The sequence below is a fragment of the Zonotrichia leucophrys genome, chromosome 11 (assembly GCF_028769735.1).
Source record: "Zonotrichia leucophrys gambelii isolate GWCS_2022_RI chromosome 11, RI_Zleu_2.0, whole genome shotgun sequence".
NCBI classification, from domain to species: domain Eukaryota; kingdom Metazoa; phylum Chordata; class Aves; order Passeriformes; family Passerellidae; genus Zonotrichia; species Zonotrichia leucophrys.
This window is the reverse complement of record NC_088181.1, coordinates 18,017,276-18,030,706: the sequence shown is the minus strand read 5'-3', so window position 1 is coordinate 18,030,706 and position 13,431 is coordinate 18,017,276. Positions and strand designations below refer to the sequence as shown.

At 45.6% G+C, this 13,431-nt stretch overlaps 1 protein-coding gene across 1 annotated transcript; it reads left to right on the top strand.

The window, feature by feature from the left end:
* Nucleotides 1–3,727: 3,727 nt before the first annotated feature.
* On the top strand, nt 3,728–12,963 carry LOC135452860 (fatty acyl-CoA hydrolase precursor, medium chain-like). The gene is made up of 13 exons (XM_064723334.1): nt 3,728–3,936; nt 5,021–5,213; nt 5,878–6,022; nt 6,473–6,606; nt 6,941–7,094; nt 7,960–8,061; nt 8,878–8,985; nt 9,651–9,791; nt 9,876–9,962; nt 10,937–11,084; nt 11,270–11,401; nt 11,733–11,805; nt 12,224–12,963. Exons 1-13 carry the CDS (start codon nt 3,864–3,866, stop codon nt 12,396–12,398), a joined length of 1,665 nt encoding a protein of 554 aa, XP_064579404.1. The 5' UTR covers nt 3,728–3,863; the 3' UTR covers nt 12,399–12,963.
* Nucleotides 12,964–13,431: the final 468 nt, after the last annotated feature.

The following is a 13,431-nucleotide window of genomic DNA, read 5'->3' as shown; positions in this document are numbered from 1 at the left end:
AAGGTTCTGTTTTGTCTGTTGGTTTTACAACTGAGACAGGATAGTTCTGACTGCTGTGGTACTTAACCTGTAACAGTAGTGCTGGAATTAAGACTTCTCCCAAATGTTAGAAAAGGGAGAAAAATTCTCCAGTAACCACAATTCTCTGCTTTTAAATTTAGTTGTGGCTCCCCTGCAAGGATTAAGATTTCTGTCTTTTCCCCAGTGCTTCTCTGTGTGCTCCAGGCTGTCCCCTGTGCCACTGTCCCTGTTTGCACTGGCTCACAGCCTCACTGCCAGCACTGGGTCTGTCCCAGGGCCCCTCCAGGGTGCTTTGGCTGCCAAGAACAAGACTTGCACTCTTCATGGCAGAGTTGTTAATCACTTCTCTGCCATGTCTTTGTCTGCTGTACCTGGCTCCTAGGCTGCTCCAGCTATCCCATATCACCAAAGGGATACTGGGGACAGACGAAGGTGGTACAGAGACTCCATCATCAGAAGGCATGAAAAGGCACTTTATTATTAGAAATCCATAGTTCTTGTAGAAATAATGGTGGTCCTAAGACCTGGATTGGCCTTTAGGAATCTTCTCTCACCTATTGGTCAAGAAGGGACAACGCCTCCTTTGACATTAAACAGATGTCAAAGACATCTTTGACAAACAGAGATTGCCTGCCAGGTGCAGAGATTGAGATAATAATTGTTTTAATTCTTTCTCTGAGCTTTCTCACAGCTTCCCAGGAAAATCCTGGGAGAGCTCTGTCTCTCTCTGTTCAGAGGTTATGTGATTACCACAATCCCAGCCACGTTCCTGGTCACTCTGGTGCCTCACAGCAGTGATTCAGCTCCACGCGTCCTACAGGGCAATGAACATCTGTTCCCCCTCCCTTCAGCTCCCCTCTGTATCTCTGGAAGAATTTTTAATTGTTCATGGCTAATAACGTCCTACACCAACTAGCTACCCATCCCTTCTTTCCAAATTACTGGAAGAAGTAGGGTGGAATTTTCTACATTTTCTTGCCCAAGTTCTGTTGCCAGGCGGAACTCAGGAGCAGGGTGAGACTGTTTTACCACTGCAGTTTTGGTAAGCAAAACTTCCTCCTAAGCATCTGTCCTCACTTCTTTCTTTTACCTCCTTTGTTATGTGAGTGGAATATAATTTCAAAACAGTTGTGCTAAATCTTCATTGCACAAACCTTTGAAATGTGTCACTTCCTTTAAAAGGAGACAAACAGGAGATATTCTGTGTATGGGTGTGCACAGAACACACACTCATCGTGTGTATGCAGAAAAGTGCAGTTGAATTGACTTCCTAGCACAGGCCAGCACTAAAATCACAGTGGAAAATGTCAGAAGATCTTACTGATTTCTATGTAGAGATAAGCACTGTGATGCTCCTGTCTCCTGAGGCGAGAGTCACACTGTTTCTTTAGCATGTGGTAAAGCTGTCCAAGCTTCAGAGGCTCTAGCTTCAAGTTTTACATTCTGTAGTTTCATTGAATCCTCAGCAGGGGCTGTGATATTTTATTGTAGCAGTGGTCCCCTGAGCGGGGAATAACGAGCATTGAGTCCATGACTGCAGAATGCTGATCAATCACTTTATTGTACTACACTACACTATACTACACTATAGTACACTGTACCATACTACACTATACTATATGAAAAACCCATCTTCCTTGCCAGACAGTCCCATACACACATGTGGATCCAATTGGTCAATGAATCCAAACACCACCACCAGTGTCCAGTTAAGAAACCACCCTTTGGTAAACAATCTCCATAACACATTCCACATGTGCACAACAACCGCTGCAGCAAATGGAGATAAGAATTGTTTTCTCTGAGCTTTCTCACAGCTTCCCAGGAAAATCCTGGGAGAGAATCATGTCTCTTTCTGTTCAGAGGATATGTGATTACTACAATATTTGTCTATTTTTTTCAGCTATTGAAATCAGGACAGGTAGCCATTTATTGCAGTACAAAGAGGCAAAGGTCATCATGAGGCAGGAATTTTTAATTGACCTTTGTGCATTATTCACGTATGAATTATGCCACATTATGACTTATGCATTATTCACTGATTGAGGGCAAGCTACAAAATCTCTTTAATTTAATGCCAAACAGGATTCAAGAATCACACTCACCAGGTATGTAGCACTGTCCTCAGATTCTACAAGTCTGTGCCACTGGAGTAAGAGTCTCCACATTTGCAAAGCATATATGCCATGCTAGTAGATCTACCAAAGTATCTCCAGGCAAGGCTGTAGGGATCTAAAGTCCCATTTTTTGTTATCTTATCCTACTGTAAGTAGGATGGGCAGAGGTCACAGAAACTGGTCTGCACACACACTATTTTCAGAATGGCTGCTTCTTTAGGCCTGTGGATAGGATGTGGGCTCAGAGTAGTTGCAGAGTGGCTACTTGAGAGAGAATTAGTGAGTAGAACAAAAAAGAGAAAAGTTTGGAAATTAAAACATTAATGAAGGCAGAAAATAAAAGGAAAGTAAACGGGAAAATATAGAGACTAGTAAAATCAGCAAAGATCAGGTCACAGAAGATAACAACTTTGTTACATCAAAAGGGGAGAGCAGCAGGTGGAGTACAGGATATTTGGCTTTGCAGCAAAGGACCCCTCCTGTAGCTTGTGTGTCACGAGTGAGCTGAGGCATGAATGCTCACCAGTGTGGGAGCTGAGCCACAAGGAGGAATTCCTGCAGTTCCATCTTGCATGGAAACAGTTTTCCCTTGCCAGGAACAAAAACAACCCCGGGTAAGAGGAGACAGTGAGAGAATATACAGCAGCACCCAAGCAGGCAAACAGGAGTGGAGAGTTTACTCCTGTGCAGTCCTTCTGAGGTGTCTAGGAAACCTTCATCACACATAGAGGTAAAAGATCACACACAGAGGAAAAAGATCATCTATTCTCAGCTGCATCACTGGTACCCCAGCCCCCAGTACCATTAACTGCATTTAAAAATGCTCACTTTATCATTACTGCATAGACTGTATATTCAAACAGTGCAGACTACTCCCAGGCCACTTTAATAGACCTTTTGTGTCACTCTTGAGAATCAAGGCAAAAAGGCCTGCCAGGGAACACATATAGGGCCCAAATTCATTGATACTCTGCACAGAGGGTTTTGTCTTCATTGTTTTCTTCACAGCACTGCCCATGTGGCAGGGCACAGTGAGCACTGGCCGTGCCCTCAGCCTCAGGAGCTGCACCCAGCACAGCCTGGCAGGGCCCTGGGGCAGGGCTCAGGAGCCACCACAAACCCAGCACAGGCTGCAGACACAGCCAGCACTGCTTGGGGTCACCTGCAGTGCCTGCCACCAGTTTGCCCTGCAAGCAGCCCGGTTAAAGCTGGCTGGGGTTTATCTCCAGGCACTGGAAATCACACAGGTGCTTTTCAGAGAATAAAAATGACTCCACGGTGAAAGTACACCTGCAGGGCTGTGGTTTGGTCCTGGCTAGGCTGTGTTTCCCACCCGCAGATCTCAGTCCCAAGGGCAGTGAATGTGAGCGAGCAGAGCCGAGGTGCCCCGCAGGTGTGTGCGGGGCAGGCTGAGCAAAGCCTCCCCCGGGGCCGCAGCCGGAGGTGCTGCAGCAGCAGGACAGCGCTCCCGGCAATGCCGGGCCGTTTGCAAAGCGCTTGGAGGCCGCGGTGCCCGGGATTCCGGCACTGCCGTGGCAAAGGAGCGCTGGGGAGGCAGCGGGAGCCCCGCGGGCAGGAGGGCTCCCCGCTCCCGGGCCGGGCCCGGCAGTGCCGGCCTGGCTCGCAGCCCGAGCGCTGCCTCGCCTCAGCCGGGTTTGCCTTGCGTAAGGCGGCCCAGGCCCAGCCTATAAAGGCCCGGCCCGCCGGCTGGGGGCCAGTGGCACCATGGCAGCTGCGAGGGACGCGGCGCTGCTGGCCTGGATCCTCTGCCTCGGGGCCGCGGCGCTGGTGGCCACAGGTAAACACCGGGGATACGGCCCGGGGCAGCTGCAGGAGAGAGGGCACGTGCAGCTGCCTCCGGGGCCAGCCGAGAGCAGGGCACAAACGCTGGGCAGGGATGGGCTCAAACTCCGGCAGGGATGGGCTCAAACCCTGGGCTGGGATGGGCACAAACCCTGGGCTGGGATGGGCACAAACCCTGGGCAGGGATGGGCACAAACCCTGGGCAGGAATGGGCACAAACCCTGGGCAGGGATGGGCACAACCCTGGGCTGATATAGACACAAACTCTGGGCTGGGATGGGCACAAACCCTGGGCAGGGATGGGCACAAACCCTGGGCGGAGCTGGGCACAACCCTGGGCAGGGATGGGCACAAAGCCTGAGCTGATCTGGACACAATCCCTGGGCTGAGCCAGGTACAAACATTGAGCAGAGATGGGCACAGACCCTGGGCTGAGCTGGGCACACAAATTGAGCTGCAGTAGTAAAAATTTCATTTCAGCTTTTAATCTGCTTTCATTCATTTGTTTTACTTGCCTTCTTTGTCAAATCCCTGTCCCAAAATCTTGCCTGCTGAGGCTGAGCAGCCACAGTACCACATTGGTATTTGATGTTAGAACTTTCCCACATGGGGTTAAAATGTTTTTTATCTAACAACCCAGGGCAAAAAAAAATAATAGTAAGATCTCTATGCAACCACTAATGTGTGTTTGGTAAGGCAATACACATTATATACCTGAAGGAGATGGATATTGACGCCAACCAAAATGAAGGCTGAAATAATGTCAGCTCTACTGATTTAATAAAGGTATAATGCAAATTTCTCAGAATACATTTAAAATTAAATGTAAAAAAATTAAAATTAAAATTTAAATGAAACAAATTTAAATGAGTAAACACTAGTAATCAAATTAGTAAAATAAAAGAGTAAAATATAATAGCACATTAAGATAGTGTACTATTAAAGCTGATGAGAGTTTGAGGAAGCTTTATGTACAAAAACTACTTGTCTAGGTGCACTAAAGGTGTACATTTAAGTAGCAAATCTAGCAATTACTTACAACCAGAGCAGTGATGTGATTCTGTGCTGCTGTCCCACAGAACAACCAGAAGCAGAGACCAAATACGGGAGAGTCCGAGGGTACCAATTCCACGTGGACACAGCTGAGAAGACTGTAAATGTCTTTTTGGGACTTCCTTTTGCTAAGCCTCCCGTTGGATCACTGAGGTTTTCTGAACCACAGCCACCTGAGCCATGGGAAGGTGTCAGAGATGCCACTTCCTACCCACCAATGTAAGGCCATGACCAAACCACTGACCCTGTCATGATGTTAAACTCTGGGCACTTCCAGGACACTGATGTGCTCACAGGGCCATCCATGAAGACAAATTCCTTGGTGCCCCCTTGCTGCACCTGCAGCTGTCCCAGTGGATGCATTTCTAAAGGCACTCTGGGAGCTGCTCTCTGTGCCAGCAGCTGCTCTCTGACAGGCATCAGAGAGAGCTGAGATGGAGCAGCACTTACAGACAATGCTCTGCCTCAGGAGCTCTTGGCCATCCCTTACCAATCACTGGAAACCTTTGGAGCAGGGACAGAAAGGAGCTGAGGAAATGTTGGAACACAGCGTTAGGGGGAAACTGCTGAGTCAAGTGCTTAAAAGGGCACATAGGAAATGCACAGCAATTCCAATCTACCTTGTAAATGTCTCACTCCCTTGAGTTGTCCTACTGCCCTTGTTTAGCATCTCAAGGCTAATACCTACCATTGCAAAGTAAAAAGCTATTGGAGACTTCAAATAATTCATTTATATTTTCATATGTATTTCACATACCAATCTAAACGTGTGCTGGAGATCGGTTTCTGCTTGGCACTTTGTTGTGGAAGTACAAAAACGTTTCTCTTCACAGCTTGCAGGATTTAGTGAATTCTCTTGCCTGTTACTTTTGCATTCATTCAGGTGTCTACAGGACCCAATACTAGGACAGTTTGTTTCAGATATGGCTACCAACAGAAAAGAGAAGGTTCCTCTGCAAGTGTCTGAGGATTGCTTGTACCTAAATGTCTACACACCTGTTTCGACAGGAGAAAAACAGAAGCTGCCTGTAAGCAAAATACTTATAACCTTATAATCCTTCAGCAAAATTACCTGACAGGAAAACTTCAACCTCTGCCATGAGCAGACATGCAGGGGCACTTTTGTAGTGATGAACAACTTACATGCTTTGTCCCAGCAAATATTAGCTGGAATTAAAGAGACACAAAATCCTATTTTACAAGTAAAATTGTATTGCCATTTAGCTAAGCAGTGCTTGATTTATTCCAAAGGATCAGTCCAAAGTCACAGGGCACTGACACAGTGTAAACATTTAACAAAAGCAGTGCCAGTTTGTGGCCCTGCAGGCCTCAGATTTGAATGATTTCTGCAATTTGTGAAATGTATTCTAACAGAATAGGAGTGAAATAGCAGACAATGTTGTATCATGGGCTACATTTAGTTTTTCTCACTGGGGGCTCTTACCTGAGCTGGGTTGATCCTGTGTTTCTTTTTCCAGGTCCTAGTATGGATCCATGGAGGTGGATTAGTTATTGGAGCAGCTTCATCATATGATGGCTCAGTATTTGCAGCATTTGACAACGTGGTGGTTGTAACAATTCAGTACAGACTCGGTATTGCTGGATATTTTAGGTAAGTGATTGATGTCAGTTTTTCCCAAGTGATTTCCAAAAGGATGTGTGCAAAGCCTTTGTAAAGAGAAGTGCAGAAGACTTGCTTATGCAAAGAAACATTTCTGAACTGCACCTGCAGCACTGGGGACAATTTCCAGTGCCAAGGCAGCTTCCAGGTCTGTTCTTGTGGGGCTGCTGCTCCAATCTCAGGGATGCCCGAGCCATCCATTTGTCAGTCGTGGTGGGAAGTCCTGTGCAGAGAATGGCAGATGATTTCTCACACGACAGACTGTATTTTCCTCTGCCTCTTGGCTTGCATTGAGCACTTGAACAAATCTGTTCTGTCCCTGCAGCACTGGTGATGAGCATGCCCGAGGTAACTGGGGATATTTAGACCAAGTGGCGGCTCTTCGCTGGGTTCAGGAAAATATCATGCATTTTGGAGGAGATCCAGGATCTGTCACTATCTTTGGAGAATCTGCAGGAGGAATCAGTGTTTCTGCTCTTGTAAGTTCCCAGTAATCATGAATTGTAATTACCTGGGGGAAAACCCCTCCATCCATTTTCAGTATTTGCATGGGAAGTCAGCGAGAGAAAAGGGACGGGGTTACAGTGACACATCACCTGGGTCTTTGATAACACAACAAAGCAGAACAACACAGATTTTTAATGATAATAATTTGTCATTTTCATATTCATATATTGTGGTTAAGTAACAGAATGTTATTACTCATCTGTTGAATAATGTTCTCATTAGTTTGGGGTGGTTTTTTCAATGTCAAAAACTGTCAAAGTCTAATCTCATGAGAAAAGTCCTTTAGGAGGAGTTGTGGACTCTTGCCCAATTTCTGTTTGCTTTGACAGCCACTTGTGCAAAGTGATTGAGGTGAATAGTTCTGGCAGCTGGTGCAGCCCAGCAGTTTGTGACCCTGTGATTGTGTAAAATCTTCACTCCAACACAGAGCACATTGGCTGTGACTCTCTCCTTCTCCAGTCGCTCCCACTTTGGTACAGCTCACACAGCCCAGCCAGTACCTGGCATGCACATCCCTGCTTCCCGTGGCCAAAAGCTCTTTCCTGCCCTTCTGCAGCAGAGCTAGCCTGCCTTGGGCACATCCCATCTGTACCTGCCCTGCAGGTGCTGCTGGGAGGCCCTGGGAGCAAAGGGCAGGGGAGGGAAAGGCCCTGAGCTCCCCATCCCTGCCAGCGCTGCCAAAGCACTTTGCACAGCTGGGCTGTGGCCAGAGGCTGCCCAGGGACACTCTTAGCACATGGGCTTTCCAAATGACTCCAATGGCCCCTGCTGATACTGAAACCCAAAATCCCAGGGGAGAACACACTGCTTGTCATGCTTGTTCTTGCTTTCTCACAGGTCTTATCTCCCCTGGCCAAGGGCTTGTTCCACAAGGCCATTTCAGAGAGTGGCACTGCAGCCCTGGGCTTGTTCACTGACCAGCCTAAGGAGGAAGCACGGGTGGGTATTTGTGGTAATTTTAATTCCTTTTTCCAGATATATCTAAACTGTTCAGTTCAAAATATTGAATCAAGTGAATTCACATTTCTTGTGAATCAAAGCAGTCATTAATGGCAGTATTTTTGTGTGTAAATAGTACATGTTTAATGATGTGTTGTTTTTCAAACACCCAAATATCCCGAATGGGAGAAAAATGTAATGTCAAGGAATATTGTAACATGTAGTGTCTTCAAAAAACTGAACTTATGCTGTTTGCTGGAAAACAGTATCAGACTCTGAATACTCTTCCCCTCCTGTTTGATGCCTGTAGTGTGCAATCAAACAAGACTTTATTCAGTTTTTTCTAAATTTGAGAACTACAGGCTTCCAGCCCTTTCTTTTCTCTTCAAGTGCAAAGAATAATTTCCAGAACCTGGAAGCTGGCACATCAAAGAGACAGCTGTCTCTAATGGCAGCTCTTGCTCCAGCCAAAAAGACATCACCAAGAGTGGTAGAATGTGCTCTCTGTTGCCCTGCAGATGGTTTATTCTCTAACTCCTTTATGTCACCCAGCCTTCTCAGCCCAGCCTGTTATTTACCAGCATTGTCTCAGAATATTTCTGTATCAAGAAAACCTGGAGGCAGAGGTTTTCCCGTCCTGCCCAGCCCATGGTGTGAAGGATTGTGAGGGCTTCCAGTGCCCTCCCTCAGGAGCTGGGACAAACCAGGCTCCAGCATCCTTTGTGCAGGAGCTTTGGCTGCTCCTGCTGCACTTGGTGTCTTGTAGAGCCAGACAGAGGAAATGTGTCCAAAACTGTTTGTTCTCACTGCTTGCAGAAAATTGCTGCTGTCTCTGGCTGTGAAAAATCCAGTTCAGCTGCAATGGTTGAATGCTTGAGAGGAAAAACTGAAGAAGAACTACTACAGATAACACAGAAAATGGAGGTGAAATGATTCTTCTTGCATTTAAATGACAGTGCGAACCTTTTAATCCCAGAGAATACCCTTGGTGGGGTGTAATATTAGGAGAACCTGAAGTGGATGTAAAATCTGGCGTTCTTTACATTTTCAGGACATAACAGCACTGCAGATCTGCAGTGAATTCTTGCCTGAAAAGTGCAAACAGGTTCCTGCCCTTCATTCTGCATGCTCTTGGAGCTACCTGTGGCTTGCTGTCATGCTCAGCCAGGGCAAGGAAAAGAAAATGGCACAGATGATTCTGGAGAAGCTGAAAATCAAATCATATATTATGTCCTACCTAAAAGTTCTTATCGCATTCCTTATGAAGGAAACTTTGAAACATCCATAGAGAAGTGGTTTTCCCCCACTGTTCCACACATCCATGACCATAATTAACTAAGAAAGGTGTAAAATCAGTATAATCACTTCTGCTTCACAAACATTAGAAATATAATGTTAATCTTCACAGAACCTCCTGCCTAGTGCAGAACAGCTGTCAGAGAGAAAATGTTAAGATGGCTTGGATAGCATTACTTTTTGTATTTTCATTTGGCTTCTCTTTGGAACTGCAGTTAAAATCTGAACATCTTTAGGAAGTAAAAGGAATGCACTAATGAAGCTTTCTTTTTCCTTTTTCACTTTCTGTTCAGGATCTCTTTTTCATCAGTACATGTGTAGATGGTGTATTTTTTCCAAAGAGTCCCATGGAATTACTCTCTGAAAAATCAATCAATGCTGTCCCATACATCATAGGAGTAAATAACTGTGAATTTGGATGGGGACTTCCTATGGTAAGAGAATTATAGTGTTGATCTAAAAACATCATTTTATAAATAGAGGCTGTTTTAGTAAGTATCATTCTCTGTATCACACAGATGATGAAATTTCCGCCTTTTGTGGATGGTCTGGATAAAGATGTTGCACGTCAAATTTTACAGAGCACCATAGCACTAGTCATTAAGGTAAGAGACCAGTTTCAGAATATCCCAGTGCTGCTGCTTGGCTGGTCTGCCTGGTTTTACCCCTGGAGGGACACATTTCTCAGGGAAATGCCATTGTGCTGGACAGCTCCCTGCATTGGGGCAGAAACAGGCACACAGGTGCTGCACTCCTGTAACCTCCAGTCACTGGAAATACTCTCTACATTCCCAGCCTAAATGCCCCTCTGCTTCAAAAGGAGTTCTGTGGGAATCCAGGAGTGATGCAGTACCTAAACAAGGTCGCTTGGACATTGTAGATCCCCCCAGGTCATGCAAGATATGCAGAGCAGCAGCAGGTCTGGCAGGAGACCTATGGGACACAACCTCCTAAAGCAGTAGCTGGGCACTGAAAGGAAAGCCCGAGAGGTTTGGGGTGCACTGACACCTTCCTTCAGGTTTCTTGAGGTTTTGCTTCCCTGTAATTTACAAATCTCTTGGCTTTGTGGTGCCTTTGTGCTCTCCTGAAGCTACTACATAGAAAAGCAAAGATTATGAGGTAAGAATTAAGGACTCTAGAAGCAGGGCCAGTACTTGCAAGGATCATTCATTGACACAAAGATTCACCATGAACTTGGAAATGCAGAGCCCAGGCTTGTTCTGAACAGGAGAAATTATGGTCATCGACAACAATCAATGGATTTGATGAAATCCAGCAGGATTTCTGTGCTCTTGTGAAGGTGTTTGCACAGAAGAGAGAACAGTCAGCATCACTGACTGCTGCTTATCTAAAGGTGGTTGATCCTTTGATCTTGCATCCCTCTTGTCCCCAAGACCACCTGTATCCACAGCTGTGTAACTCCACTCTGAGCTCTGAGCCACACTCTGACACAGCTGGGGATTTTCTCTGAAAGCTCTTGGCGAGGATTAGCCAGGGATGTGCAGAGGCCACACTCACCCACTGCTCTTGCTCCTTACAATTTTCATCATCATCATAATACTTTTCATTGCTGTTTCAGGGCCTTACATCTGAAGTTGTTGACAGAGTGTACAAGGAGTACATGGGGGATGCAGAAAGCCCTGCCCAGGTCAGAGATGGCCTCCTGGATGCATTGGGAGATGTCTACTTTGTCATCTCATCTGTGCAAGTGGCCAGATCCCACAGAGGTACCCAGCAGCTTCAGAACAGCTGTACAGTTCTGTCTGGGGGTGGTGTGGACAGTGTGCAGCACTTTTCACTATCCAGAGAACTGGTAGTGGTTTTATTTAACCAAAACAGGTATTCATGAAAGTTTATCATGTCTGGAGCAGTATTTCCAGCTCTCAAACCAGCACTTTTCTGTCTCCTCTAGATGCTGGCAACCCAGTCTTCTTTTATGAATTCCAACATCGGCCGAGTTCCGTGGAAGGTTTGGTACCAGAGTTTGTAAAAGCAGATCATGGAGCTGAGGTTGCCTTTGTCTTTGGAAAGCCATTCTTAGCTGGTGATGTACCCATATTTCCTCCATCTTCCTTTTAGACCCTCATTACTTCTCATTTCAATTACTGCAGGGCTTGTGAATAGAATTTCTCTCTTTATGAGCATTATAGACATTATACTTAGTATTAGCATTCCATATATATGTCATAAGTATTATTATGAGCATAAGCATCTTCTGTCTTCACTAGCAGATACTTTGCATTACATCATTCATCTGCAGCTCTCTGCTAGAAAAACCTCCAACAGCTCATGGCAACCAGGAGAATTGTTGCAATGATACAGCTCATACTCATTAGTTACTTTCTAATGTGGCCCTTTCATCTCTCCCTTTGCAGGAGGTGCTACAAAAGAAGAAAATGAACTTAGCAGAACTCTGATAAGATACTGGACCAACTTTGCTAAAAATGGGTGAGAATTACAGTGCTAATTACAGCTCAAGTTCAGTCTGTGCTGCCCAGACCAAAGTTACCAGCCTGAAGCAGTACTTATATGGTGCTTCCTGAAATTTGACAGAATATAGGAGAAATATTGAAGCAATTTCTCTTCTTAATGGTCTTTTCTAAAAAAACAGCAAAATTGAGGAAGAAAAAATCTAAGGGCAGTTACTCCATCAGCAATGGAGTTTTAGATCTAAAAGTAATGGCAACTTTTACACTTCTACTGTTCTACTGATGAGCACTTTCATAAAATACTGTCCATTTAATCAGGTACCAGAATCACATCAGCTGGGCTCACCTGCTGGTTTTCTGAAATGCTCTGAACCTGAGCAGTCAGACAGCAATGGATTGGCAAATGGAGAGCTAACTTTTCCTTCTGTTATTTCCAGAAATCCCAACGGGGAGGGCTTGGTCCATTGGCCTCAGTATGACCTGGAGGAAAAATACCTGGGAATAGACCTGGAGCAAAAGGCAGCAGAGAAACTGAAAGAACACAGAATGGAGTTTTGGGCACAGCTCCTGAAACAAAGTCAGACTGAAAGGAGAAAACACACAGATTTATAAGACCTGTCGAGGGCAGTTTGCTTTTAAATCCCAAAAGAAAGTCAAACAAAATGAGTTTGTGAGCATACAGAGTAATAATCACCTTCTAACTCACTGTTGTGTAATCTGCTGTCCTAATCACAGTGAAGGGAGAGCAACAAGGGGCATTCAGAATGTTTGTCAGTCTGAAAATCACTATTTAATGAAGCAACCAGAAAAAAAACCCACAATCTATCCGGGTCCAGACAGACCATGGTACCTACTCAGTGCATATCAAAAGTGAATACTGAGGTGGGAATGGACACATGAACTGAAATCTGTAAGAAAATATATATATAGAATATACTGTAAATGTCAGACGATTTTATATGCTTATTCCCTTCTTCTTTCAGAAGGGCATGGTCAGTTGTCCTTCCTAGAGACTCTTTCTGCTTTCTGTAACTGGAAATAGCTTGTAGGCAGCAGAGCATCCATCAACCTACGTCTGTGAGGTGAGCTTGACATCTCACAAAAGAGGACAGAAAATCTCTACCTGTTCTATTGCTTTGTAAATTGTTCTAAATAAATGGTGCTTTGACTTTTTGGAGCTTCCTTTTCTTTCACTTAACTGATGGAGGCTCATTCCGAGAGGTCAAAGGCGCACGCGAGAAGCCAGAAACGTGCCCAGGTTCTTTCTTCCACCCAAATGGTGTCAGGTATGAATCTTTGCAGGTGTCTGTGCAGGACCTGAGGCTTAAGGCTCTTCCACAGCCTCTTCTGGGCTGTGACTGTGTGTCCTTCACCCCTTCCTGGCAAATGCCCGCTGCAGGGGCTGCAGGAGGACGCAGTGCTGGCAGGACAGACGCCCACAGAGGCAGAGGGGGAGCAAAGGCTGGTGGTGCTCCCTGCACCTTGTTGGCTCAGAGCACCAGAGAGATCTGCTGACATGCAGAGTGTGCACCCCCTGCTCCCCCAGCTGGGGAAGGGCTCAGGGCACACCGGGAGGGAAGTGGCTTTTTTGCCAACTTACATGGCAAGCAGGACACAAAGGGACAATGTGGGAATGCAGGAAGCC

What these genes read in the sequence shown, in the direction of transcription:
- LOC135452860 (XM_064723334.1), top strand. Translation starts at nt 3,864, where the DNA reads ATGGCAGCTGCGAGGGACGCGGCGCTGCTGGCCTGGATCCTCTGCCTC. An exon ending in GGTATTGCTGGATATTTTAG is followed by an intron (nt 6,607 to 6,940) that starts GTAAGTGATTGA and finishes CTGTCCCTGCAG; the next exon opens with CACTGGTGATGAGCATGCCC. An exon ending in AGCCTAAGGAGGAAGCACGG is followed by an intron (nt 8,062 to 8,877) that starts GTGGGTATTTGT and finishes CACTGCTTGCAG; the next exon opens with AAAATTGCTGCTGTCTCTGG.